This window comes from Narcine bancroftii, chromosome 5, assembly GCF_036971445.1.
Source record: "Narcine bancroftii isolate sNarBan1 chromosome 5, sNarBan1.hap1, whole genome shotgun sequence".
Lineage (NCBI taxonomy): Eukaryota > Metazoa > Chordata > Chondrichthyes > Torpediniformes > Narcinidae > Narcine > Narcine bancroftii.
Genome location: NC_091473.1, coordinates 168,786,511 through 168,812,917, shown reverse-complemented (window position 1 = coordinate 168,812,917; position 26,407 = coordinate 168,786,511). Strand labels below are relative to the sequence as shown.

General features: G+C 40.6%; 1 protein-coding gene across 5 annotated transcripts in view; it reads left to right on the top strand.

The window, feature by feature from the left end:
- The window catches only part of cacna2d3a (calcium channel, voltage-dependent, alpha 2/delta subunit 3a), a 732,424-nt gene that overhangs the window by 655,665 nt on the left and 50,352 nt on the right, over window positions 1–26,407 (top strand). The window contains exons 35-36 of one of the 5 annotated variants that reach the window (XR_011358018.1): window positions 20,181–20,377; window positions 22,930–23,030. The exons of 2 other annotated variants lie outside the window; for them this stretch is intronic. Coding sequence is in view for 2 of the 3 variants with exons in the window: in XM_069939673.1 (XP_069795774.1) it covers window positions 10,879–10,894 (16 nt within the window). In the remaining variant the exon portion in view is untranslated. Of the gene's footprint in view, window positions 1–10,878; window positions 11,051–20,180; window positions 20,461–22,929; window positions 23,031–26,407 lie in introns of those variants that run through there. 2 more of the 5 variants (XM_069939674.1, XM_069939673.1) reach the window with 2 other exon arrangements.

The window sequence follows — 26,407 nt, the reverse complement described above, 5'->3', positions numbered from 1 at the left end:
CCCTGCAGCTGTGTGTGTGCGAGCAAAACACATACCTCTCAAAGTTTTCTCTTTTTTTTTTGGTGAACAGTGTTCATGAAACATCTCGATAACTTTGTCAAATTGGCTCTGGGTTTTATAGATCAGCAAAAATAAATGTGTTGAAAACCTCTAGTGCTCGAGGTCCCACTACTGTAAGTAGCAGAGCAATCTTCCGTATATCCAGTTCATTGTCAATTCCAATGGCTTCCAGGTACAGCATAGAGCTTTGTTTAAACAGCCTCCACTTGTGGTTGACATGTCTATTTTACAGTGTAAGGTACTTTTAAACTCTCCATATTTTCTCTCCTATTATCGACTGTTAATCACTATGCACACTATGGTGTTTTTTTTTACTCCAGCAGCACACTCCTGGTACCATGTGATGTTTCTCCTATTACAATAAAGAAACTGGTTCTTTTTAAATGATGAGATTTATTAACTAAGGTAAACAGAACTAAAACAGAACACACACAGGCAGGTCCTCATATGGAAGCATCCATTTTGAATCTACCCAAGATTCAACAGCATTCCCAAAGTGCAATGTTCTCCAGATGTCACACACTCCATTTCTGACTCCTCCTGGTGGTAGCACTCTATCACTACAATTTCTATGGTCCTGTCTCTTACTGGTCAACAGTTGTTGATCTGATTGGGTTTCTGTTTGGATGGGGAGAAGGAGGGAATATGAGTGCAATGCAATAAGTTTGGGTGATATGACAGTAATAGTTGAATGAATGTGTGTGCGAGATTTGAGAAGCTGGTGCAAGAGTAAGGTGGTTATACAAGTGTCCAGTATAATTCCTGATGGATATAGATTGTTGGAAAGTGAGTAAAAGGATGTGGTGCATTCAAAATGCCTCACATTGATAATGTAGTTAGGAGTATTTGATATCTCACATTGATCATAATTGTGAGGTTGTTGTTGCCACTGCATCTGTGGATTTGTGTAGTTATCCCACTGCTTTCAAAATGTTTATTTCAAGGTGCTCTTGGTGGTGGGTGTAGAAGAATTTTGTGAAAAAAATGGACAATTGGATTTGTGTATCTTGGGTAGGAGGTAGAAACAGTCTTTGCTGGTATTTGGATTGCAAACATCTCGCCACCATTGTTTCCAATGGAGGATTTGTTCACTGAACAAAGGAAGTGATGTGCTCTTGAAAACTGATTTAAAGTGGATTGATTCATAAGAATATCCAGATCACACAGGATGAAAGATTCTCATCTTCTGAAGATAAATAGTCCTCCAGATTTTAATTCAGTCTCTACAGCAATTTTATACTTCACAGAGTAAAATTACAAAGATGATAGGTTTATCTTGTACATGAAGGAGGCAGAATATCCCTCACTAACTTTAATTTCCGACCTGCTGGAATCCAAACTACAGAGGAATCCCTGACATTAACTCCTAAGTATTGCAGATTTAAAGGGCCCGAAATATAATCACACAACACAAAGAAAATTAATCCTTGTCAATGCAAAATCAAGTTCAACAAGAGTAGAGCTATTTTGCCTAAATTTCTGGGAACCTAATCACCTGTAAGGATATTCATCAACTTGGATCTTCATTCTTCCTTGCACTATTTTTTTTATCCAGAGAAAAATTCGCCAAAATGATGCAAACAGTTCTGCAGCAAGAGAGTTGGTTTGACATCTGAAAACCAACTGGATGCACTATCAATCATCACAAAAGACTGAAGTTGTGAAACTGATTGGCTTTTATTAACGATAGACTTGAACAGCCGTCAACCTGATTGGCTGATCAAGGCAGAGTGGAATGGGGAGTGTGCAAGGGGCTATGGGTAGGATCGGTCTCGGGAGGCGGACCAGCCAGCAGTAGCCAATCATGGCACAATGGTGGTTCACCACATTCACCTCTCCTTTTTAAGAAGAGTCCTGCGGGTTGAGAAAAAAAAAGATGAAATGAATATACATGTATACATTTTACAAATAAAGTCTGTCAGGCAGTGAACGACGTGGTAATGGTTGGGTACTGCTGTAGCAACCTGAGCAGCTTGTGGGTTTGGCCTGTCATCACCAGTTACAGTTTGTCGGGGGGTAGGGGGGAACAGGTGAGAGGATAAGGGAGTGTGGTGCTGGTGCATCATGGGTGACAACAGTAGCCATGGGTGGAGAGTGGTCAACCGCAGGCTCAGGGACCCGTAAAGTAGCAATGGGGGGGGGGGGAGTGTCTGTTGGTATCCTGTGGTGATCAGAGGGACGTCTGATGGCGCCAGGTTCCAGATTGAGACCGTGTCCTTGTGCCCCATCAGGGAAGAGAATGTAGGCAGAGGTGTGGAGGGTTATGGGCCAAATGCTGGTCAGCGGGACTAGGAGGGAGATGTTTGGCATGGACTAGTAGGGCCAAAATGGCCTGTTTCTGTATATGGTTATATTGGTAGTTCTCCGGGTGGATTGGAGGTGGTGATATGTCAACTTTAGGTCGATCATGGAGAATACCCGATATTGTGCAATCTGGTTAACCATATCGGATATGTGGGGAAAGGGGTATTCATCGAGCTGTGTGTACCTGTTGATGGTCTGGCTGTAATCTATGACAATCCTATTCTTTTCCCCATTCTTTACCACAAGCGCCTCGGCCCTCCAAGTGCTATTGCTGGCCTCAATGATGCCCTCACCCAACAAACACTGAACTCTGACTTAATGAATGCCTTGTCTGCCTCACAGTATCATCTGCTCCTGGTGGCCATTGGCTTGCAGTTGGGGGGTTGATGAGCAGTGAGGGTGGGGTTGACCTTGAGAGTTGAGAGGTCACAGATCTCATACAGAGGGCTGTCTGTGAACTGTTCATTGCAAACAGTGAGGGGGTGATGGGGCCCATCAAATTTCAATGCAATTTCTGAAGTTGGCACAGAAAATACAGCCCTAGTAGCAAGGGGGCACAGAGTTGTGGCATGACAAATAGCCTGAAATGTTTCTAAACCATGCCTCCAATTGTCAGGGTCACTACGCAGGACCCACGGATGGCTGCTGTATGTGATTTAGATGCGAGTGATATCTTGTGTTTGGCGGACTGTACCTTAAGGGATAGGCGCTTAGCGGTATCAGGGTGAGTAAAACTTTCTGTACTCCCGCTATCAAACAAACAGTTCATAACACGCCCATTTACCTGGATGTCCATCATGGACTTGGTGAGTCATGTGGTCCAAAATGGCAGCCCCTATGTCTCACACATGGCATCATTGGTTTTCAAAGAAGATGACATTAATCGCACTGTCCGAAGTGGTGGCTGTCCGCACACAGTGGTACTAGATTTCGCGGATGGTTTGGACTGGCAAACATTGGCCTAATATCCTTTTTTCCTGCACCTAGCGCATACTACCTCCTTGACAGGGCAGCATTTCCTTGTATGCTAACCCTGCCTGCAGAAGTAGCAATTAGGATGATCACCCACAAAGGTGGCCGAGATCAGGTCACCAGAGGAGTGGGATGTTGTTGTCCACCAGTTGGTTATGGTGCAGGACAATTTCCCCCGTCCCAAGATAGTGGCACCCAAAGCGACCAAAAAGCAGCCAAGTAATCAACCGAGTATTGAGGGCCACCTCCAGTGTCTCTGTCAGCTCAACCACCCTCTGTAAATCAAGTACCTTTTGTTCTAGGAGTCACTACCTTATGTGCCTGGAGCGGATACTGGCCACGTAAGTATTCCAGATGAGGTCCTCAGCATTCTGGGAGGCCGTCATGGCCTTACAGTCGCACTCTGCATAGGTTCCAGAGGGCCCACAGGTACTCGGCACGACTCAGTGGGCCGCTGCTTTCTGGTGAGCAGGAGGTGCCTGGTGTAGACCTCATTTACCTTCTTGCGATACTGGGCCTTCAGAATCTCCATGACCACTGGGTACGAGCTGACATCGCTGATTATCGGGAATACCTGGGCCCAACTCGTGAGAAGAGTAGCCTCAGCTGGTTTCCATCCGTGGTGATAACATCCCTGGCTACTGCCAGGAAGTCTACAAAACAGAATTGGAACGTATTTGCGGTGTCAGACGATTGAGGGTCAATGTTGTGCTTCTCAGGTTTCAGATACTGCTCCATCTTTCTTGAAAAATTATAGTTAATAAAATTGACACACCATCAATAATCACCACAGACTGAACTTATGAAACTGATAGGCTTTTATTAACTGTAGACTGGAACTGCCGTCAACCTCATTGACTGTTCAAGGCAGAGTGGAATGGGAAGTATTGAAAGGGCTATGGGTAGGATTGGTCTCGTGAGGCATGTCCAGCTGACAGCTGCCAATCATAGCATAGCAGTGGTTTACCAGACAACTTTAACCAACTCTCTGTTGCAAGAGAGTTTCAAAGGGTCACCACTCAAACAGCAATCTTTGTTTTCACTGAGGATTGTTTTCACTGTAACCTCCAATATTGTGACATACAATCTGTATCCCTTGTTTGGTTTGCAATGGATATCAAGATCATCTTCAACTTCACAGCCTTTGGACCATTCCAGGCTGCTCCCACTGACTCCACATTGTTGTTCGCTGTTGCAATAGAGTGTTTCCCCCAAACTCTTTATTGAAGGAGAGACTTCATTAGTTTTTCCTTCAACCCACAGGAACAGGCAGTGTGGGAGCAGGCATCCATCTTACACAGCAGCTGGCTTCACCAGATCACAGGCATTCATAAACCTTGTTCATGTAGTGTTACTCTTTTCAGGGAACTTTGGCAATAGTGTAGCCCTGAGGGTCCGAGTCCCCCTGTTTAGAGCTCCCTTATTCTTTGGGAATGCTCTCCTCTTCCCCTGTCACCACTGCAGTGCCTATTTGTTCAGAATCAGAATCTATTGTCATGAACAAGTGACAAATGTGGTATTTTGTGGCAGCGTCATAGAGCAAACATGCATATTATAACCATATTACAACATTATTATATAAAAATAAATAAAATAATAATAATAATGCACAAAAAGTAAGGTAGTATCTTTTGTTCATTGATTATTCAGGAATCTGATGGCAGCGGGGAATAAGCTGTCCTTGTGCCGCTGAGTGCTTGTCTTTACGCTCCTGTTCCTTTTTCCTGATGGTAGCAGAGTGAAGAGGGCATGGCCAGGGTGGTGGGGGTCTTTGAGGATAGAGGCTGCTTTTTAAGACACCACCTTGTGTAGATGTCCTCGATGGAGTGAAGTCTGGTGCCCGTGATGTTGCAGGTTGAATTAACAACCCTCTGGGATTATTCTTGTCCTGAGAGTTGGCACCTCCATACCAGGCAATGATGCAACTCACCAGAATGCTCTCCACGATATACCTGTAGAAGTTCACGAGAGTCTAAAGTGACATACTGAACCTCCTCAGACACCTCACGAAGTATAGCCGCTGGCGAGCCTTTTTTTGTGATTGCATTGACCTGGAGGCTCCAGGGACAGTTCCTTGGAATTTGAAGTTCTTGACCCTCTCTGCTACTGGGCTCTCAATAAGGACTGGGTTGTGTTCCGCTGACTTCCTTCTGAAGTCCACAATCAACTCTTCGGTTTTGCTGAAGTTGAGCACGAAGTTGTTTTGTTACACCATTCAGCGAGCTGATCTTCCACCAGTACGTTTCCTCATTGCCGTTTGTGATTCTGCCAACAGCTCTTGTGTCATCAGCAAACTTGTAGATGGCCTTGGAATTGTGCCTGGTCGCATAGTCATGGTGTATAACGAGTAGAGCAGTGGGCTGAGCACACATCCTTCGTGTCTTCCTGTATTGATGATCAGTGAGGAGGAGACGATGTTTCCAATTCGTACAGACTGTAGCCTTCTGATGAGAAAATCAAGGATCCAGTTGCAGAGTGGGGTGCAAAGGCCTAGAGTTTGTAGCTTCTCGACCAGCACTGAGGGAATAATTATATCGAAGGCCGACCTGTAGTCGATAAGAGCAGCCGTATTTATGAATTGCTTTTTTTTAGGTGATCCAGAGCTGAGTGGTGAGGCAGCAATATTGGATCTGCTGTGGTGGAATTGTGAGGATAAGCTTAATACAGTGGCAACACTCCACTGACTTTGGAAGAATATTGTTTGTGTTGCAAAGGTTGTACCTTTCTGTCTACACTGATTACTGCAAGAATATTAATTCATCGATAGTTTACACATGGCCTCATGCAGGGAACTTGAAAACACTGTTCATGGAATTTTTATGAAACTTGCACTTGCCATTCTCTGGTGAATGAAGGAACGGACATAGAAGATTACAGTGCAGAAGCAGGCCTTTCAGCCCTTCTAGTCCATGCTGAGCTATTTTTCCACCTTGTCCTACTGTTCTGCACCCAGTCCATAGCCATCCATACATCTCCCATCCGTGTACCTGTCCAAATTCTTCTTAAATAATGTTAAAATTGACTCTGCTATCACCACTTCAGCTGGCAACTCATTCCACACTTCTCTGTGAGAAGAAATTCTCCCAAATGTTCCTCCTAAACTTTTACCCTTTCACCCTCAACCCATGTTCTCTGGTGTGTAACTCACCATCCCTCAATGAAAAAAGCCTATCTGCATTTACTCTGTCTAAACCCCTCATAATTTTAAATACCTCCATCATATCTCCCCATTCTTCTGCACTCCAAGGAATAAAGTCCTAACCAATTTAACCTTTCCCTGTAACTCAGTTCCTGAAGACCTATCAACATCCCAGTTAACCTTTCAATCTTCTTGACATCTTTCCTGTAGTTAGGTGACCAAAAGCACACACAATTTTCCAAATTTAGCCTCACCAATACCTTAAACAACTTTACCATAACATCCCAGCTCCTGTACTCAATACTTTGATTTATGAAGGTCAATATGCCAAAAGCTCTCTTTACAATCCTATCCACCTGTGACGCCACTTTAAGAGAATTGTGTTTCTGTATTCCCTACCAATCACCATATATGTCCTTTCTTGGTTTGTTCTTACAAAATGCAACACCTCACACTTGTCAGCATTAAACTCCATCTGTCATTTTTTAGTCTATTTTCCCAGCTGGTCCAGATCCCTCTGTAAGCTTTGAAAGCCTTCCTCACTGCCCACAATGCCTCTAATCTTTGTGTCATCTGCAAACTTGCAGATTCAATTTGCCACATTATCATCCAGATCACTGATATAGTTGACAAACAACAGTGGTCCCAGATCCCTGAGACACGCAACTAGTCACAGACCTCCAGTCTGAGGTACAATCATCAAACACCACTCTCTAGCTTCTCCTGTACAGCCAATGTCAAATCCTGACTTATCTCCCATGTGGGACCTTTCAAAGGCCTTACTAAAGTCCATGTAGAAATAACTTTCTGGGCAACCTCCTCAAAAAAAAAAAGAGATTGCTTAAACATGACCTATCATGCACAAAGCGATGTTGACCATCCCTAATCAGTTCCTGGCTATCCAAATACTTCTATATCTGATCTCTTAGAACACCTTACAATAATTTACCTACTACTCACATCAGGCTCACCTGCCTATTATTTCCAGGGTGACTTTTGGAGCCTTTTTTAAACAATGGAACAAGTGTTACCCTCCAATCCTTCAGGACATTTTAAATATTTCTGCAATTCAATTTCTACACCAGCCTCCCTCATGGTCCGAGGGAATATCTTGTCAGGCCCTGGGGGTTTATCCACCCTTATTTGCTTTAAGACAGCAGGGGCTTCCTCCCCTTTAATCTGTATAGGTTCCATGACCTCAACAGTTGTTTTCCTTGCTTCCCACGACTCATTTTAGATCTCTCCTATCTCTTTTGGCTCCATGCATAACCGACCACTCTGTGTTCAAGGGAACTAATTTTGTCCCTCACTATCCTTTTGCTCTTAATATACCTGTAGAAATCCTTGAAATTTTCCTTCACATTGTCTGCCAAAGCAACCTCATATCTTCTTTTAACCTTCCTGATTTCCTTCTTGACTTTTTTCTTGCATTTTTATACTCCTCAAATACCTTGTTTGCTCCATGTTGTCTATACCTGCTATACACCTCACTCTTTTCTGAACCAGATCCCAAATACCCCTCAAAAACCAACGTTCCCTAAGCCTGCTAACGTTGACTTTGATCCTGACAGGAACAAAGAAACTCTGTAATGTCAAAATTTCACCTTTAAAGGTCTTTCACTTACCTCGCACTTCGTTACCAGAAAACAACTTATCCCCAATCCACGCATTCTAGATCCTTTCTCATTTCTTCAATATTGGTGTTTTTCCAGTTTATAATCTCAACCCGAGTTCCAGACCTATCCTTCTCCATAATTAACTTGAAACGAATGGCATTATGGACCCAAGATGTTGCCCTGCACATACTACTGTTACCTATCCTACCGACTTTCCTTATAGGACATCCAGTATTGGACTCTCTGCAGTTGGTACCTCTATATATTGATACAGGGACTATTGGTGGTTGTGGGAACAGGGGGGTGAGGTGGTGGCTAATTGCGAAGTGGGGGTGGAAGAGTAATTGTGAAGTCCTGCTGTGGCAGCTGAGGTGGAGAAGAATGGAACTGCAGGCACTGGAATCTGAAACAACATTACAGAATGCTGGGAGAATTTAACTGGTCATGCAACATCTGTGGGGAGAGAAACCAGATAATGTTCTGAGGCAGAAATATGAACTGGTTTCTCTCCCCATAGATGCTACTTTGCTGGCAGATTTGTTCCAGCATTTTCTGTCTTTGTTTGAGGAGGTGAAGAACAGTACTCATCTTTGTTGATAAATTTTAAATCTTCACATACAACATGGTAACAGGCCCTTTTGGCCCACAAGCCCATGCAGCCCAAATACACCCAATTGAACCACATCTCCAGTACATTTTTTGAAGGGTGGGAGGAAACTGGAGCACCCAGAGAGAAAACACGCAGACGTGGGAAGAGCATGCAAACTCCTTACAGAGAGAGCCGGATTTGTTGACGCTGTATCAGCATTGTGCTAACTTCTACGCCAACCATGCTGTCCATGTTATTTCTAATTGTGAAAATTAGATTGTTACTGATGGCAATGCTTCCATCGACTAACTTTGTCCTGTTTGCTCTAATCGGGCCGGCGCATGATGTTAAGGCTGCTGGTAATCATCTCCTGCTTCACACTGACATAATTTTGGGCAGGAAACGTCTCATTGACTCATCTCTGTTGGCTAAGCTTCTGAAAATTGACAAGCAAAATTGAAAACAGGAAAACATTTCAGTTCAAGATCTGCATTTTCATTTTAAATGGGCTTGAATGGCTGTGTCAGGACTTCTGCATGTCTTGTGGGTGGGTGGCTTTGTTTCCATTTTGACCTGGTTTTTTGCAAAGAGAGTAGTGGGTGCCTGAAATCCATTGTCTTCGGCGGTGGTGGAGGCTTGTGTAATAGGAACATTCAAAAGACTCTTGGACAGGCACATAGATACAAGAACAATAGAGGCTTATGGGTATGAAGTTGGGAAGGATTAGATTGGACTAGGTTTAAATTGGTTGGTAACATGTCATGGGCTGAACAGCCTCCACTGTGCTGTAATGTTTTAATGGATCCTTGACTGTTACTGAATGATTACCTCCAAAAGCCACTATGGAAGAATAAGAGCAGGATAGTTTCCATTTTTAGGAATAACCAAGGTTCGCAATCCAACAAAAAAATTCTCCATGCGTCACAGACCTTCTTTGTATTCACCAAATTTCAGATTTTATTTCCATCCATGAAACGTTTCAAGTAATTTCATTTATTCTTGTACTCCTCGACTAAGCAAATGTTTCATCCGTGAATGCTTTCAAGACATTTGCTAATCCTGGATTGCTGAATGGGCATCTTGCCCACTGGCAGCATTTATTGGACATGAAGTTGGTTTGCCAGTGTTTCAATTGATGGTTAGGTCAGATATAGTATATCTTAAATCTACAAATCTTAAATCTACACTACCTGTTGACAGCGTAGAGTCCAAAAATGATTTATGTGGCCCTCATCAATCAATAAAAGCAAGAAGACCATGGGGTATGTTTAGATCATCGATGAGGGAATGCACTTGAAAAACATCTCTGTATTACCCTTTCATTTTCCTTCCACAAACAAACTCAATTTTAATTATCGCCAGGCTCTCATCAGAGCAATCAAAATCTCTCAAGTGCATGAATATCCAGTTAATATCAACCCTGTAACTACTGGGGCTGTCCACAGGAACTTTGAAAAAGTATTGTTTTCATTTCTAAATTAGACTCTTGCTATCAACCGAATCTGTAAAGTACACACACACACAAAAAACAGCCATGTTCCTTCAGCATGAATTTTACCTTTTTAATAAGAAGGCAGAGAAGAATAGTGTCCATCTAACTGATGTTATTGGATCAAAGGGAACCAAATATTTCTTCAAACATTGTGCCTTTCATATAAGTGATCTTCAAATGGGAGATTAATACTGTAGCTCTTATTTATTTTAAGAATATAAAAGAAATTCCTCCCTTAATACTTCAGTTACCCTTAGGGTCCAGGGATTGTACTTATTAGCTTTCTACTTGATATTAAATATTCCTTGTGCCTTGCCAAGACCACCATGCAGCAGCAGGTATGCCCTGCATCTGGTCTTTTTCCAGGACTATGACAGGGCAAGGGCTGGAATGTAGCTGCCTGAACAGCAAAACTAATTCAGACCATGTGGCCAAACCTCAGATATGGCAATGGGAGATGGGATAAAGTTGGATAGAATACCCCACACTATGACTGGTGAAATAAATGCCTGGAAAGGACAGTTTTTTTTGTTAAAATAAAATATAGAGGTGTTGCTAATATTGCTGTGAAATTGTCTGATATAAGCAAGACACGCAGGTGACAAAAGAACAAATGGAATCCAAATTATTATTAGAGAAATTCAAATTATACAGTATATTAAAATACAGTATATTAAATATTTTTTAATTTACATTTTAAATGTAGGCATACAGCACAGTAACAGGCCATTTCAGCTCAAGAGTCTGTGCTGCCCGATTTACACCCGAGTACATTTTGAATAGTGGGAGAAAAACGGAGCCCCCAGAGAACACCCACGCAGGCATGGGGAGAGCGTGCAAACTCCCGACAGACAGAGTGGGATTTGAACCCAGGACCAGTCCCGATCGCCTGCACTGTGCTGGCCAATGCGCCAATGGTGCCAGACCTATTTGTTTATACTGTATTCCATTTTATGAAGTATAACTGATCTGCTACCCTTTGAAATATGCTAACTTGGCTTCATTAAGGGTATTTAAATATTCTTCTAAAAACTGATGAATATTTCACGCTGCCTAGTAAATGAGTTATTTGCAAAAATGTTGATCAAATAATTATTTGGTTTCAGATTTTACATTTGGTAAGTATTGCAACTGATTTACATTTTTATAAAACTTGCCATGGAATGCACAATTTTTTTGAAATTTAAAGCACTCAAATCTTAAATAAAACATTAAATGATATTAGTCCAATATTTAGTTTTATGCATTTAATTTGTTTGGATTTACAACAAATACCTTTCCTTTGTAATGGATCTAACCTCTAACTAGAAGAGAAGCAGACCTTTGTCGACCCTTGAACTCGATGAATTAACCATCCTGAGACATTTTAGTGAAATGAAATTTTAGTGCTGTTTGCCTTCCCCTGTTTGAAATATCATTAAGCAGTTGGCTTTCTTTCCATGCATTTGGTGAAAATAGCGGTTAGAAAATTGCAGAGGCAAAATTCAAATGAAATATTTGGATTTATAATTTTTTTTATAATTAGTGCATGTTCACAGTCCAGTCAACCATATCTGATATTATTTGAACTAATTGGTGCATTTTTCTTTTAGGCAGTCCTCAATGAGCCATCACTAACTGATATACATTCGTCTATCTGCAGAAGAATACTTTCTGATCATATACCAGAGATAATTTACCCGTTGTGAGCAGAATAAGATGTATCCTCTGACTGATTTTCGGGCATTGGCGCTTTTTGCATTGCAGACTTCCCAAAGCGTAAGCATTCATAAGCAGCAGTCATGTCCTGATAGAATCCTCCAGGCTCTGGCTATGTTCCCTTACCCCAACGGAAATAACATGTGGGCACTGTTCTTCACCAGACCATCTGGGTTTCTCTGAACCCCTCACAGGATTCTCCCACCCAATTTTCATCACTCCAGCATCCATTCATTCATTAGCCATTGAAACAATGTTGCTTGTTGGTGTTATGCTCCACTTAGAATTGACTAAAAGCAGCCTACACAGTACAATGTAGGTTTCAGTACAGCATTAGGGAAACGCAACCTTCAGATTTTATGAACCCCACTCTTGAAGTCCTTCATGTGATTTTCAGCAATGGTATGAGGACCACCTTAATACCAAAAAAAAGCACACATGGAGGAAAAGATTTTTCTATTAATCACCCAACTACTTTTTACAAACTAATATTCTATATCAATAGTTGGTTCTTGAAGCAAAATATTTAGTGTCTGCCATGAATTCAAGACCTCCCAGAATGCTAAATAGTCCATGAAATACTTTTGAAATGTGGTCACTATTGTAAAATAGGAAGTGTGACAGCCAATTTGCATTTGACAAGATTGTACAACAGCAATGAAATATATCTGTTTTAGTTACTAGCCAGGGGGATAGATTTGGCGTGCTTGGGAAAACACCACAATAATTTTTTCGAATGGTGCTGCAGAAATGTTTATATCCACATGAGAAGGCAAACAGCGGCTTTTATATAACTCTCCCTTTCTCTTAGAGCAATGAAGTGTTGGGGTTTTATGTGCTCTACTCCTCAGAACACATCTTCAATGGGCAAGTGTGCTTTCAGAGCTGAACGTTCAGTCATATTAAATAAAAACAAATAGTCTAATTTTTGGAGTAGCATTGGTGATGTATAAATATGATGCGAGTTAAATGTATTGCAGGCCGCATCTATGGGGGGCAATTAGTTTTTCTCACCAGTTCTGATAAAGGATAATTGATCTAAAACATTATCTCTTCCCAGATAGTGACCTGAATATTTTATGCACTTTGTTTTTTTTTAAATTCTTAACTAGACTTCAGAGGGGAAAAAAAGCTTCTAAAGTACAATTACAAAAGATGAGTTTAAAAATTAAATTGAATTCAAAAGGAAGAGGAGATTTGATGTAAATAGGTTTGACGTTATAAAAACTTTACTTGGAGAGGTTGAATTTTCACAAAAATACACTTTACTTTTCTTGTAAATTTTAATATCAAAGAGCATTTTTCAAATGCTCTAGAATGCAGAAATACCACTCACCTTGTAGTGAATGGTCAAGAAAGTCAATGATAAAGGAGTACAATTTATTGTGCAGAGAGAAGCAAGGTCTTTGGCCTTCTCCCCACCCCCCACCCCTCCACGATGTCTATACTGACCATGATGAAAATCTGATGAATCCCATTTGCATTTAGTTGGTCAGTTTCTCTTTATTCCCTGCTTATTCCTGTGCCTATCTAAATCCCCTTAAACTTCACTGTCGTATCTACGACCACCGTTGCCCCTGACAGTACATTCCAGGCATCTCCCACTCTCTGTGTAAAAAAAAATCACACACATCTCCTTTAAACTTTCCCCTGCAGCTTAAACCTACTCCCTGTAGAATTTTATGTCTTCACCCTGGGATAAAGACACTGCCTATATATCCTTTCTATGCCTCTCAATTTTATATAAGTTCATCATGTTGCCGCCAGCCTTCCGCGCTTCAGCAAAAAAAATCCGTCTGTCCAATCTCCCGTTATAGCCAATACTCTCTTTTTCAATATTTTTATTGAACTTGAACTTCCACGTCAAAACAATAGAGTACATAAAAATACATATAAAAAACTAGAAAAGTGCAGAGTTTACTACTCAGATCATACTATTTCATTCACAGACCCTGCATTCTTAATCAAACTAAAGATATTATGATATTATTTCATTATTTTAAAAAAATCTAATCCCACTACCAAAACTGAAGCTGTTTGGCAAAGAGAAAAAAAAGAGTTCCCTGTCGCAGTAATAAATTACCTTATTAGTCAACACCTCTGCATTACTACCAAATCGAAGATTTTGAAAGTAATTCAAAAAGGGTCCCCACAGAGTTTGTAAATTTAAATTCAACTCAGAGATTAAGCATCGAATCTTCCCTAAATTTAACCATGACATAACGTTACATAACCACTGAGTGTGAGTAGGCGGAGCAATGTCCTTCCATCTGAGCAACAGCGCCCGCCTAGTCACAAGAGAAATAAAAGCGAATACATGCAAATCAGATGCTGTTAAAGTTATACCTCTCACTCCAACAATACCACACAAGGCAGTTAAAGGATTAGGCTTAAAATTTACTTTAAAAAGTACAAAAAAAGTTTGAAATATTTCCTTCCAGTATTTCCCAAGACTCAGACATGTCCAAAACATATGAATTAGTGAGGCATCTCTATTGCTGCATCTGTCACAACAAGGAGATACATTCGCAAAGAAGCAAGATAGTTTGATTTTGGACATTGTAGGAGGGAGTGGCGAGCTCATAAAGATGAGGCATTAACCAACTTAAAAATTACTTTCCAAGTTTCTTCAGAGATTGAAACCTGTGGCTCCTGCTGTCAAAACTTCAATTAGAATTTGTAAAGATTGCATTGGTGGTGGCCAGGAAGTGTATAGCAGTTACCTTGAAATCTGATTCCCATTGGAAAGCTGAAATATATGCTTGTATTCCCCTGGAGAAAATTACTTAAAACCTTAGGAAAAAAATATGATGTTTATGTAAACATTTGGAATCCATATCTTCAACATGTAGGTGTAGATTCTTAATGATGCCCCCACCCCACCCCCACCCCCATCGCCTTTGGTCCCTTGCATCCGGGAACCACCTGGGATTCTGGGTAAGTCAGGATATTTGTCCCTTGGCAGGAGATTGATGAATCCAATGAAACCTTTCCCTTCTCTTTTCTTTTTTTTTTCATTTTTTTTCTTCTCTATCTTCAATTCTATTGACTATTTCTCTCCCTTTTTATCCTGGGTGGATGGGAGGGGAGGAGGGTTAGGGCCTTTTCTTGTTTTTTTCTTGCTCAAAATCAACACCGAATGATAAGATTATGTTTTTTTTAATGTAATTGATGAATTTCATGTTTTCATGTTGATTTGAAAATATAAATAAAATAATTTTTAAAAAGAAATCTTTAGGTCCTGTTCCCGGGCTTTTTTTTAAATTTTATTCAGAGGAGCCTCTCTTATTCCCAACAACATGTCATAAATGTTAGATAATAAACCATTATATAAAGGTTGGAAATTAAAAATTGCATCTATTAAATTCATATCAAAGGAAATGTATGAATTGAGTTTGCAAAAAATCTCTTATCTGTAAATAATGAAAAAATGAGTTCTTGAGCCAATACTCTCTGATCCAGGCAACATCCTGGTGAGCCTCTTCTGCACTGTCTCCAAGGTCTCCACATCCTTCCTGCAAAGCAATGAGTAGAACTGCACACAATGAGGCCTAACCAAAGTTTGGTAAAGTTGTAACATGACTTCTCAGCTTGAACACTCAATGCTGTGCCCCTTCTCTACCACTCTGTTCACTCGTGTTGGCACTTTCAGGACGCTATAAACTTGAAGTTCAAGGAATCTCTATCCTTCAGTGTTCCTGAATTTCCTCATATTTGCTGTATACTTTCTTCTTGCAACTGACCTTCCAAAAGCATCATTTCAGAATTGTCTAGATTGAACTCCATTTACCATTTCTCCGTCCAAATTTCCAACTGCTCTATATTCTTGCTTGATCCTTTGACAATGTTTTTCACTGTCCACAACTCCATCAATTTTTGTGTCATCAGTGGTTTACCAAATTAGACCACCTACATGTCACAAATAGCAAGGTCCCAACACAGATCCTTGCTGAAAACGATGAGTGGAATTGTTTGCATAGTGATTAGTACAACATTATTTCAGTACAAGCCACTTGGGGTCAAGCCTGGTGTTGTCTGTAAAGAGATTATACGTTCTCCCCATGTCTGTATGGGTTTCCTTTGGGTGCTCCAGTTTCCTCGCACATCCTAAAGACATATGGGGTTGGTAGATTATTTGAATCTAATTGGGCGGCACGGAATTAATTTAAAAATGGTGGTCACGGACCTCAATCAGTGAAACACCCCTCCACCACTCCTTTTTCCACTTTTGTATCTAACTTACTAACTCACTGCGGATTCTGGATAACCATGAGGGACCTCGACAGATGTTTCACTGAAGTCCTTGTAGACAACATCCACTGCCCTACCCACATCAATCATCTTCATTAGTCCTCAAAAATCTCAGGGAAAAAATATGAGATTGGACTTCCCCCACACGTAGCAGTGCTGACATTCTCTAATAAGTCCATGCTTTTCCAAATGCGAATAAATCCTGTTCTTAAGAATCTTTTCCAGAGGAACGTGTGGTAACCATGGTTGCAAACAGATTATAGAGTGGTGTATCAGCACTGTGCGCTTGTAAATTGAGTTGTGCCTGAGTTAAATTATCATTTTGCAGATGACTGATCTTGTATTCCCTTTGCACCCTTTAAGCTCCAGCCAGTGATTTATATTACTTTAAGCTTGTTGATTTGTGACCATGTTTCATTATATGAAGGAACATTAAGAGCGTGGTAGAAATACAATTCTTCTGTTTTTGATGCTTTCCATACCCTCAATAATAGATTATCTGCAGACACTAGAGACTGCTGGAATCTTGTCCAAACAAATTGAGTCGCTGGAAGTACTTGGCAGACAAGGCAGCATCTGAAGCATCGACTGTCCGTTTCCCTCCATAGACACTGCCTGACCCTTTGTGATCCTCCAGCAACTTGTCTTTTGCAATAGATTGTCTGGTTAGCATGAGAATATTATGACGAGAACGGGTGTGATATTTATCTTCTTGCAAGGCCCACTTTGCATGGTTTCAATAATAAGCATTTCAGGCAGAGCACTTATCCTCAGGGATTTGATAGGATGGAATATGGGTCTCAGTTGAAAAGGCCTTAAAGAATCTACAAGCACTGTGATTGATTGCAGAGTGTTTGTGTCAAGTCTAAAGCTAATGAGTGGTGGACTCCACCTGCTTTGCTGTATGTTTTAGAACGTTCCTGGCACAATCTTTACTGTCTTCCAAATCGCTTGAGGCATGGAGAGTGAAATGTGGGATATCATTCAGAATCAGAATTGATTGTCGTGAACATGCGTCACAAAATCTGTTGGCCCATGACAGTGTTACCAATACAAAATTGCTTTAAATTGCATTTTTAGATAAGTGAGGTAGTATCTGTGATTCATTGTCCATTCAGAAATATTGCTTTGCAATATTCAACCTCAGATGCTAGTTAAAAGATTTCAGATTTATTGTCACATACATGACATCACATACAACCCTGAGCTTCTTTTTTTCTGAGGGCGAGGCAGAATTACCACTTATCGGTAATGCAAAAAAAACTGTACACAGCATATAAACGTAAACAAATAAAGAACTGTAACCAGATAACTGATGTAAATAAACTGTGCAATACAGAGAGAATTAAGCAACATTGGTAGGGAGTGTTCAGAGATGTTTCTAACTTTGATTGAGAAAATGGCTTTAGCAAGGCCACATAAGATGGTAAAGTCAAGGGAGACTGAGACGAGTTGATAAATTTACATGGAGAGGTAAGAGGACAAGGAAATCAGACCAGAGGACATAATAGTTACAAAACTGATGAACTAACTCAGTCCACAGGTTGTTAAAAAAAAACCTCAGTGAGCTAAATTTTATTGATATTCTCATGCACGTAAGTACTATGTATATATGCACCAAAATGGTCATTTGCTGCAACTAAAAACAGGTACTTTTGTGGGGGAAAAAAATACAAAAATACCCCAGTATGGAAAGAGATGATAAACATAAAAGATCGATCTGTGGCGACACACCACTAGGCAGGTGAACTGGCCCCGCTTGTAATCTGTGCGGCGGGGCAGCTGGCCAAAATGGCGCCGTCGGGGGGGGGGGGGGTTTCCCCTTCTTCTCAGCACAGGGCTTAGAAGCCCGCACTGGGGGACCACATGACACCCGGGTGACGTCAGTGACCCCCAGCCCGGTTCTCAGCCAGGTCTGGGCTGGGAGTATAAGTCCAGTCCAGCAACTTGCAATAAATCAGTTCTGCTCACTGAGCTCAACCCGTCTGGTTGTGTGTTCTTTCAGTCACCGTGTAGCTGCCGCTACAGATCAATAAATAATTACAGTTAATGCAAGTAAAACAATAGTGCAAATAGGTCTTTATTTGATGCCAAAATAGTTTATGATTAGTGTAGTAAGGGGAAGCACCTTATTATTGTTGGAAAGAAACTATTTAGCCTTCTGCACCTTACAAAGGTAGCAGCAGGAAGAAGATGAATTCTGAATGTGACACAAGATACTTGAAATCAGAGAAAATGTCAGAAAAATGGAGACAAACCTGTATATCCATTGCCGATGAGTTCGTCCTCCCCACCAGGAATGTCTGGGCAGGACAAGTGATGGGATCTGATGGGGGGGGGGAGTGTTATCTCCCAAACCACAGAGAATGGCAGCTATTATGCTGATAGAATATATCAAGATTTTTATCTTCACTGTGATTGACTCAACCCTACCTCAGAATCTACAAAATTGATGTGGAAGTAAATCTACCTTATTCCCAAGAGACTGTCAAAGAAGAAGAGGAAGAGAAATCAAGAAACAAGAAGTAAAAAGACAGAAGGTGGTTGGAACAGTGAAGCACCTGTGAAATAGAATGGAGTTTTCCCAATTTGCCACTGAGCACTCACTGGAAATGAACGTGTAAATGATTGATTATGTGAGACCGAAGGTTAAATCCTACAGGGTTAGGGAGAGAAACGAGTTTAACTTGGACACCCCCCCAATGAGATCTTTTTGAATTGAATCCAACCATTGGAAAATGCTGCTCTTATGCACATGTGCACATATTCACCATCTCACCTCAACACCTACGAATAGGAAAAGAACCCTTTCACTTATACATGTGTTTGGCCACTCACTGAACAGCAAAATGCAAAAATAGAACCATAGTGTCAATTACTTTGCACTGAGGCTTTTTTCCAGCAACTTCACAAGGTACATTTATTGCTTTGTTACAACTAAAACAAAAATATCTCCCCTTTATTTACTGTAACTTTTTATTTAAATGGAGGTGCTCTAATGGCAGCACTACTGCTGGTGTGGAACTGCGGAGAGCGGGGACTGGAGTCGCAGTGCTCCCCCGTGGGGTTCATCTGCCCAGTCTGACAGCCATTGGCTCTGTACAGGCTTTAAACAGCCTGTTAAAGGAGCCGATGGTGGTTTTATTTAAAATCCTGTGAGGCAGGGTCTGGACCCAAGATGACCTATGATCGACAATAGCCATGGTGGGGGAGGGGGGGTGTGGGGGGTAGGGTTTGCAGACTCTGGTGAAGCATAGGACCGGTACAGGGCATCTGAAAACAAGGAGACCAACCACCACCCCTGCTTGAAAAGCAGAAGAGATGACCCACGGGTCAGTGACCAAGTCAACGGTCCAGCTGAGGAACACACAGGCAGTGAGCTGTTAGTGACTCGTGGCAAGGAGGCTGCTGGAGGCTGCAGTCAAAGAATTCACACCAGGCTGTGGACTGCTGGAGATTGGCTTGAGACTGGGGTTCCAGGTATCAGAAATGGGATGCCGAGAGCACTGAAGGATTCCTAATTGTGCTGGAGGTTCAGACCTGAAGTTCAGATGGCTTGGACTCCAGTCTGTATGGCTGCAAGGCTTCGGGTGTGGTGGAGGCGAATCCCCAGACACTCAGAAACTGGAGGTGGGCTCTCTTTTGCCTGCCAATTTACGCTGATGGTGAATCTGTCTGATTAATGGCAGATTAAAGGCAATTTTGTGTAATACTACATTGTATTTGTTACATGGCAATAAAGGGATCTTGAATTTTGCATCTTGAATCTAGAACATTTCCCATTTTCCAACCAGCAACCAGGCTGCTACTTGTGCTATCTGTTCACGGTCTGCATGCAGATGAAGGGTGACTCAGAATAGTTATGAAAGTGAACTTCAGTTGGTGTGTCTTGAAAGAAAAGTGGTGGTTGTTGTATTAGAACCTTTTATCTTTTGTGAAAAAAAACTGCGTCAGCAACTAACTTTATTTTGGCTGACTGACATCAAATATATTATTTTCCGTAGATGAAAAGTTTTGGATTGAAGCCTCTAAAATTTGACATGCATTTTACCTTGACAGGTGATGGTTGATCAAAGTGAGCAATCTATGCCTCCAAGGGATTTCAAACTATATAGGGCATGCCATCAGAGCTTCTAATTCAGCATGACTTCACAGACTTCTTGCATTGCTCCAACATTTCAAACACATCTCAATGAAAGCATCTCAAGAGGTGGAAGCATATCATCCAGGAGGGAGCTGCAAACCCCAACAAGGAGGTGATTTGATTGACACACTTACGTTGCCAGCAGAGAGCCTGGATGGCTTTCACGCTAACACTAAAGCAATCTCACAAATTGATTCCATCTGATTTGCTTATCTGAATGAAATGCAATAAATTTTTAGAATTGCTGTTCAAAAAGTATAAATGATTTCTAATCTCATTTCATAATGTCTGTTGTTACCGCAATAAAATATGTTATACTTACTCATCAGGCAGCAGCACAAACTTAAAATCCAACTGTTTTAATATCAATTTGATCTAATTCCCAGAAATACAGCAAGATCTTGGTTCCCACATCAAGTATCATTTTTATCTGGTGGTAATCAGTCATTATGAAAAGTTTTACATGCATACGTGGGGCCAATGAAGGGGTGGATGTTATTTGGCTAGATCTCAGTTTTGTAGATCAAATGGCAATCTTCAGTGAATAAGTGCACTTCTCAATGGAAGTAATCTGTATCATAAGTGGAGTCTATCTTAAAGATGGAAGAATCATGAAACACCAGGATGATATAATGGAGACCAAAATGTTAGCAGGGCCACAGAGCCAACAGACATCATTTTTTTCAGCATCCATCAATAGCACTGTGCTGTAGATCTAAATCTGACTTGGAACCCAACTTCCTGAATAGGCATTTAAGGGATTTTGAAGGACAAATTAATAAAGGATTGTAGCTAAAGTAAACACAATCTGAGGAGACCATTTTCCTACTCAGGAAGCTTGTATCTCTGTCGTTCTCCTGGCATGCTCTCATAAGGTTTCAGGCTGAGAGGTATAGAATGCCATATAAAATGGTACACTTTCCTTCACTTCTTTCAAAATAGGACAGCAAAAAAGCCAAAAAGTTTCCAAATGAACTTTCAAATAACACTATGGAAGGTTTTACTAATACTCAGCATTGGGCGTCGAAGAGACATCAAAAGGCATGAGGACAACAAAATGCATTAATGATTACATAGGCATTCCACAACATTGAATTTGGCTCGTTGGACTAGAAGGTCTGTCCTGCTGTTTGTAAATCTACTCTCACTGAAGCATGCTAATATCTTCATCCACTCCTTCATGTCCTTTAAATTCAGCGTAGAACAGTGTATATTGGGCGTATTCAATTTATGCATAAAATATAATACTTCAAGTATCTAGTTCCAGGAGGTCAGGGTATGTGATCTCCACAGAACTCTTGAGTGAAGTTTACAGAGTTTCGGTTTAATTGAAAACAGTTCTATGGGGAAAAGGTTGAGACAGCTCTCAAGGATTATAAGGATCTCTAACAAAATCATTGCCCGCCGAATTTTAAGTATAGCTCCTTTCATACTGTAATGATTCCAGTATCCCCTGCTTCAAATGTAAGAGGGCAGTCAGGTTGGGATAGACTTGAAAGGCATTGGAAACCTGGATATCTTGTTGCTTGGTCTAGGAACACCATTTGCTCTAACGTAATGTGCTCACTGCCTCATCCAACCTTGCAAAAGCCTCCAAACAGTCGTCTTACTGTCTGGTTACATTTCTTGGGAAATGTTTCACAGACTCATCATCTAAGCACTTACTAATGGAATAGATTTCAATCCTCAATTTCTTCTAAAAAATTGTGACTAATCTTTACTTTTGCTAAGGTAATCCAATCATTTTTATCTCTCTGTGTTGAATTAACCACATGCACTTGTGGGGTAATAATTAAATTATTCTATTTATAATGCCTCAAAAAATGTTCTCACCAATGACCAACAGAAGCAAAACAAGTGAAGCTAAAATGTGATTGTTCTTGTTGGTGGGCTTTCTCATCTTCAGTTATTAGTTTGGCTTGGTTTGATGTTCCCTTCCCTTGTGTGAATGGAGGTTGGTGGAACTGCGAGGGACCAGTGCACTGAAATATCTTTTTCTTCCCCAACTTGGCCAACTGCAGTTTAATGTCACAGATCATTAACACATCTGCCTCGGAAAAGGTTAACATTAAATTTCAAGTATCCTCCTTTTTTTTTCTTTGGGCCTGAGTAAGAGATGCAATTTCTCTCTTCTGTCAGGGAGCAAAAGCTTCTTACATCAGGAAAGGTTCCTTTTTTTTTAGTTGGAGACTTCATTTGCAGGATAAATGTTTGATAAGAAATCGGCAAGCAGTGTGGCAATAATACGCAGACAGTTCTGAAGTGCAATGTTAGCCATAACGTGGCAAGCAACATTGTCTTATTACAATGTTAACTTGGAGAACAAGATAATGAAGTAATTCAGACCCCATAATATCCATGAACTTTCTGTGTATCTACTGTAATACAAATATTGGATATGTAGCCATTGATAGTTCATCTTACATTTTTTACCACAAAGTAGAGAAAATGAGTAGCTTATATCGATAATGAAATTAGTAAAGAAAGCTGCAGCCCTTCATTCTGACCATGGTGGTGTTGCACTGCTTCAACTGGCAGAATGATGTAAACTTTGAGGCCAGTAAAGTGTGATCAGTGGGATTCTGAAAGCAAGCATCCAAGACCTGTTTTTAAGCACTTGATGTGAAACTGTTTGCTGAGCCATGTTTACTCATTTATTTGCAGGTACATATCTGCTGAGTTAGTGATCCATCCAGAAGCTTTTGTGCCTTGTTTTACAATACCATGTTGTAAACTCTTTTCCACTGAGTTCAGTATTTGAGGAAGTAAGTCAAGCTTCTGATATCCATTCCTTAATTTTATTGCCATCTTGAGCACAAAATTAATATTCATTTACAGACCAGGATTGATGTCACAGGCAATTTAATTGTATATTTATAATTTTGTATCTGCACTTACATCTGGTTTATGATAAATTCCTATAACCATATTTATTATGAGAATTATCAATGTGGGCGTTTTTCAACCCCACCACTGGCAGAACAATGCATGTACAGTTTTCTAAAGTAATTTTCATTATAAATATGGTCACTGCAGGTGCAGAACGGGAACTGTCACTTTTTATTACTGATCTAAAACAATCCATAGAAGTCTGAGAAATCAAGCCAGCCATTTCAAGACTGGTTCTTCTGTCTTGGAGCCAAAAATTTACAACAAGTGACAATTGCTCTTTGATTGACCCTTGGATTAAAAGCATGTGCAATTACCTGAATTTCAATGTTTCTATTACCTTTCCTGAGGAGTATTGAGCTATGGACTTAAAGAGACAGTGTAGCGTCAGATCAAAAAACCATATAGAGAGCAGTGTGAGCAATTATTTGTCCTGTTATGATTATATTATTTCTCGACACTGAAAAAATGACCTTCCTTTTTTTTAAATGGAACTAATCGTACATAATTTCATTTTCCAATGAAATCAATATATTATGTACTTTTGCAACGGGAAATTAGCATGTAGTCTTCAGAATACTTTTAAGAAATTTAAAGTAGTTATAATGTGTCAAGTAGGACAGAGTTTGCATGTTCCTGTCAGGGATGGGCTGAAAAATGGCAGATGAAATGTAATTCAGACAAGTGTGAGGTGTTGCATTTTGAAAGAGCAAACCCAGAAAGGACGTACATAGCAAGCAGTAGGACACTGAGGAGTGCGGTAGAACAGAGGGATCTGGGAATACAGATACATAATTCCCTGAAACTGGAGTCACAGGCAGATAGGATTGTAAAGGGAGCTTTTGGCATATTGGCCTTCATAAATCAAAGTATTGAGTATAGGAGTTGGGATGTTATGGTAAAGTTGTATGGGACATTGGTCAGGCTAAATTTGGAGTATTGTGTGCTGTTTTGGTCACCTAACTACAGGAAAGAAATCAATACATTTGAAAGAGTGCAGAGAAGATTTACTAAGATGTTCACAGACTTCAATAACTGAGTTACAAGGAAAGATTAAACAGGGAAACGACTTTATACACTGGAGCATAGAAGAATGAGGGGAGATTTGATAGAGGTATTTAAAATTATTAGGGTTATAGACAGAGTGAATATAGGTAGGCTTTTAGGTAGGTGAAATACAAACCAGTGAACGTGGGTTAAGTGTGAAAGGGGAAAAGTTTAGGGGGAACATAAGTGAGAACTTCTTCACACAGAGTGTGGAACGAGCTGCGAGCTGAAGTGGTGAATGCAGGCTCCATTGGTACATGGATAGGAGGGGTACATGGATAGGAGGGGTATGGTTCATAGCCCTGGGTGAAGGTCAGCGGGGCAAGGCAGAATAATAGTTCAGCACAGACTAGAAGGGCTGAAGGGTCTGTTTCTGTGTGTAATGTTCCATGGTTCTATGTGCATGTGACCTAAATTTATTCATCAAGAGTGTTCGCTGTTCTAAAATGAATGCAAAGCAGATATCAATATATATTTTCACAAAATTTCATTGAATGGGCAATAGCATTCACTATGTTCCTAATCATTACATTTAAACATTTACATTTAGACACACTGCACAATAACAAGCCCTTCCAGCCCAAGAGCCCATGCCACCCAATTACTCTCAATTGACTTACAACCCACGTACATCCTGAACAGTGGGAGAAAACCGGAGCAATACCATGCAAACACAGGGAGAACACACAAACTCCTTACAGGAAGCTTGGACTCAAACCTGTGTTGCTGCTCCTGTGATAGCACTGTGCGAACCGGTATGCTGACTGTGCTACCATTACACATAGTTTTGAATACATTTTATATTTTGAAATATGAAAATCGTAACTGTTTACATGTTAAACTAATTAATTCCAGAAAAGAATGTTTTGGTATTTATATATAACGAAGTAGACAAATGAATTTAAGATAGCAGTGAACTAATTCAATTTCATTTTTTCGGATGAAGTAATTGGCTATAAAACTGTCAGTAAAATCAATAAATTGATTAAAAGGCAGGAGATGGTGGAAGTATTCAGCAGCTCAGCAGATTTCTGTAGAAAGAAAAATAGGGTTAATGTTTCTGGTCAATCAGAAGTGGAGAACCGAGAAAACAAATGTGTTTTTAGTGGCAGAGAAGGGGAACAGAGAGAAGGTCTAGATGGAGACCAAGCATGTCTAGGTGACACAATCCTTTTGGGGCTGTCAAGTTAAGAGATGAATGAAAGAATAATCTGTGAGAAATAGAATACAACAGATGCCTGAAATCTGAAGCCAAAGCAAATGCTGGAAAAACCTTGCAGGTCAGGCAGCTTATGTGGAGAGGGGTAAATTCTCTCAAGGTGAATGAACTTATTTCAAAACTTAACTGTTCTAAATCAACAGGAAATTTGTTATATTCAGTTTTGAGTCCTGATGTTACTCCTCAAGCAGGTTGGGTTTTGTTGAAACAGTTTAGGAGATCAACAATAGGTCAGAATAGGAGTGTGATAGGTGGCTGGAAGATCAGGATTGCCCATGCAGACTGAACCTCTTCAGAGCATTGCCTTGTCAATTTCTTCTTGTAGGGGAAGTCACATAATTTACTATCTATAGTGTAGTGATTTCTTCATTCATAAGACAAAAAGCAAACCCATTTGGAAGATGCACTAAGAGAAGCAATGGCTATCACTAAAAATGGCTTGGTTGCACCACCAAAGGTCAATCTGCCCCTTCCAAAGGATTTAGCTGCCAGACTGGGTTTGCAGAGGTTAGTGAGTGAGCAGACAAACATGAACGATAAACTAACTTGACTTGGTCTTTACTGATCTACCTGTGGTAGATCATCTGTACATGACAACACTGATAGAAATGGCCACGACACAATCCTTGTGCAGACAAATGAAGGATCATCGTGTGCAGAGGGAGGATAGTTGGTGATAATGAGGAGGAGGTCTCCTTCCTACTTTTGACCTTGTACCATTATTCCTCATGGGGTCCAGACTCAATGTTATGGAGTTCAAGGACTCATTTCTCCAACACGTATAGCCATTTCTATTGGCCATTGCTCCCGGTAGCGTGCCTCTCCCAGTGTATTCAGCAGCCTCCAAATGTTTCTGCAAACACATCAAGGTTCACTTTACTGGTCATAATTTTGCCTGAATTTGTTGACTAATTCAATGCTGGGTAGCCCATCCAATTTATTAATCCTCTGTGTAAGTAGTACTGGTACAATTAAGTCATTTCCAAG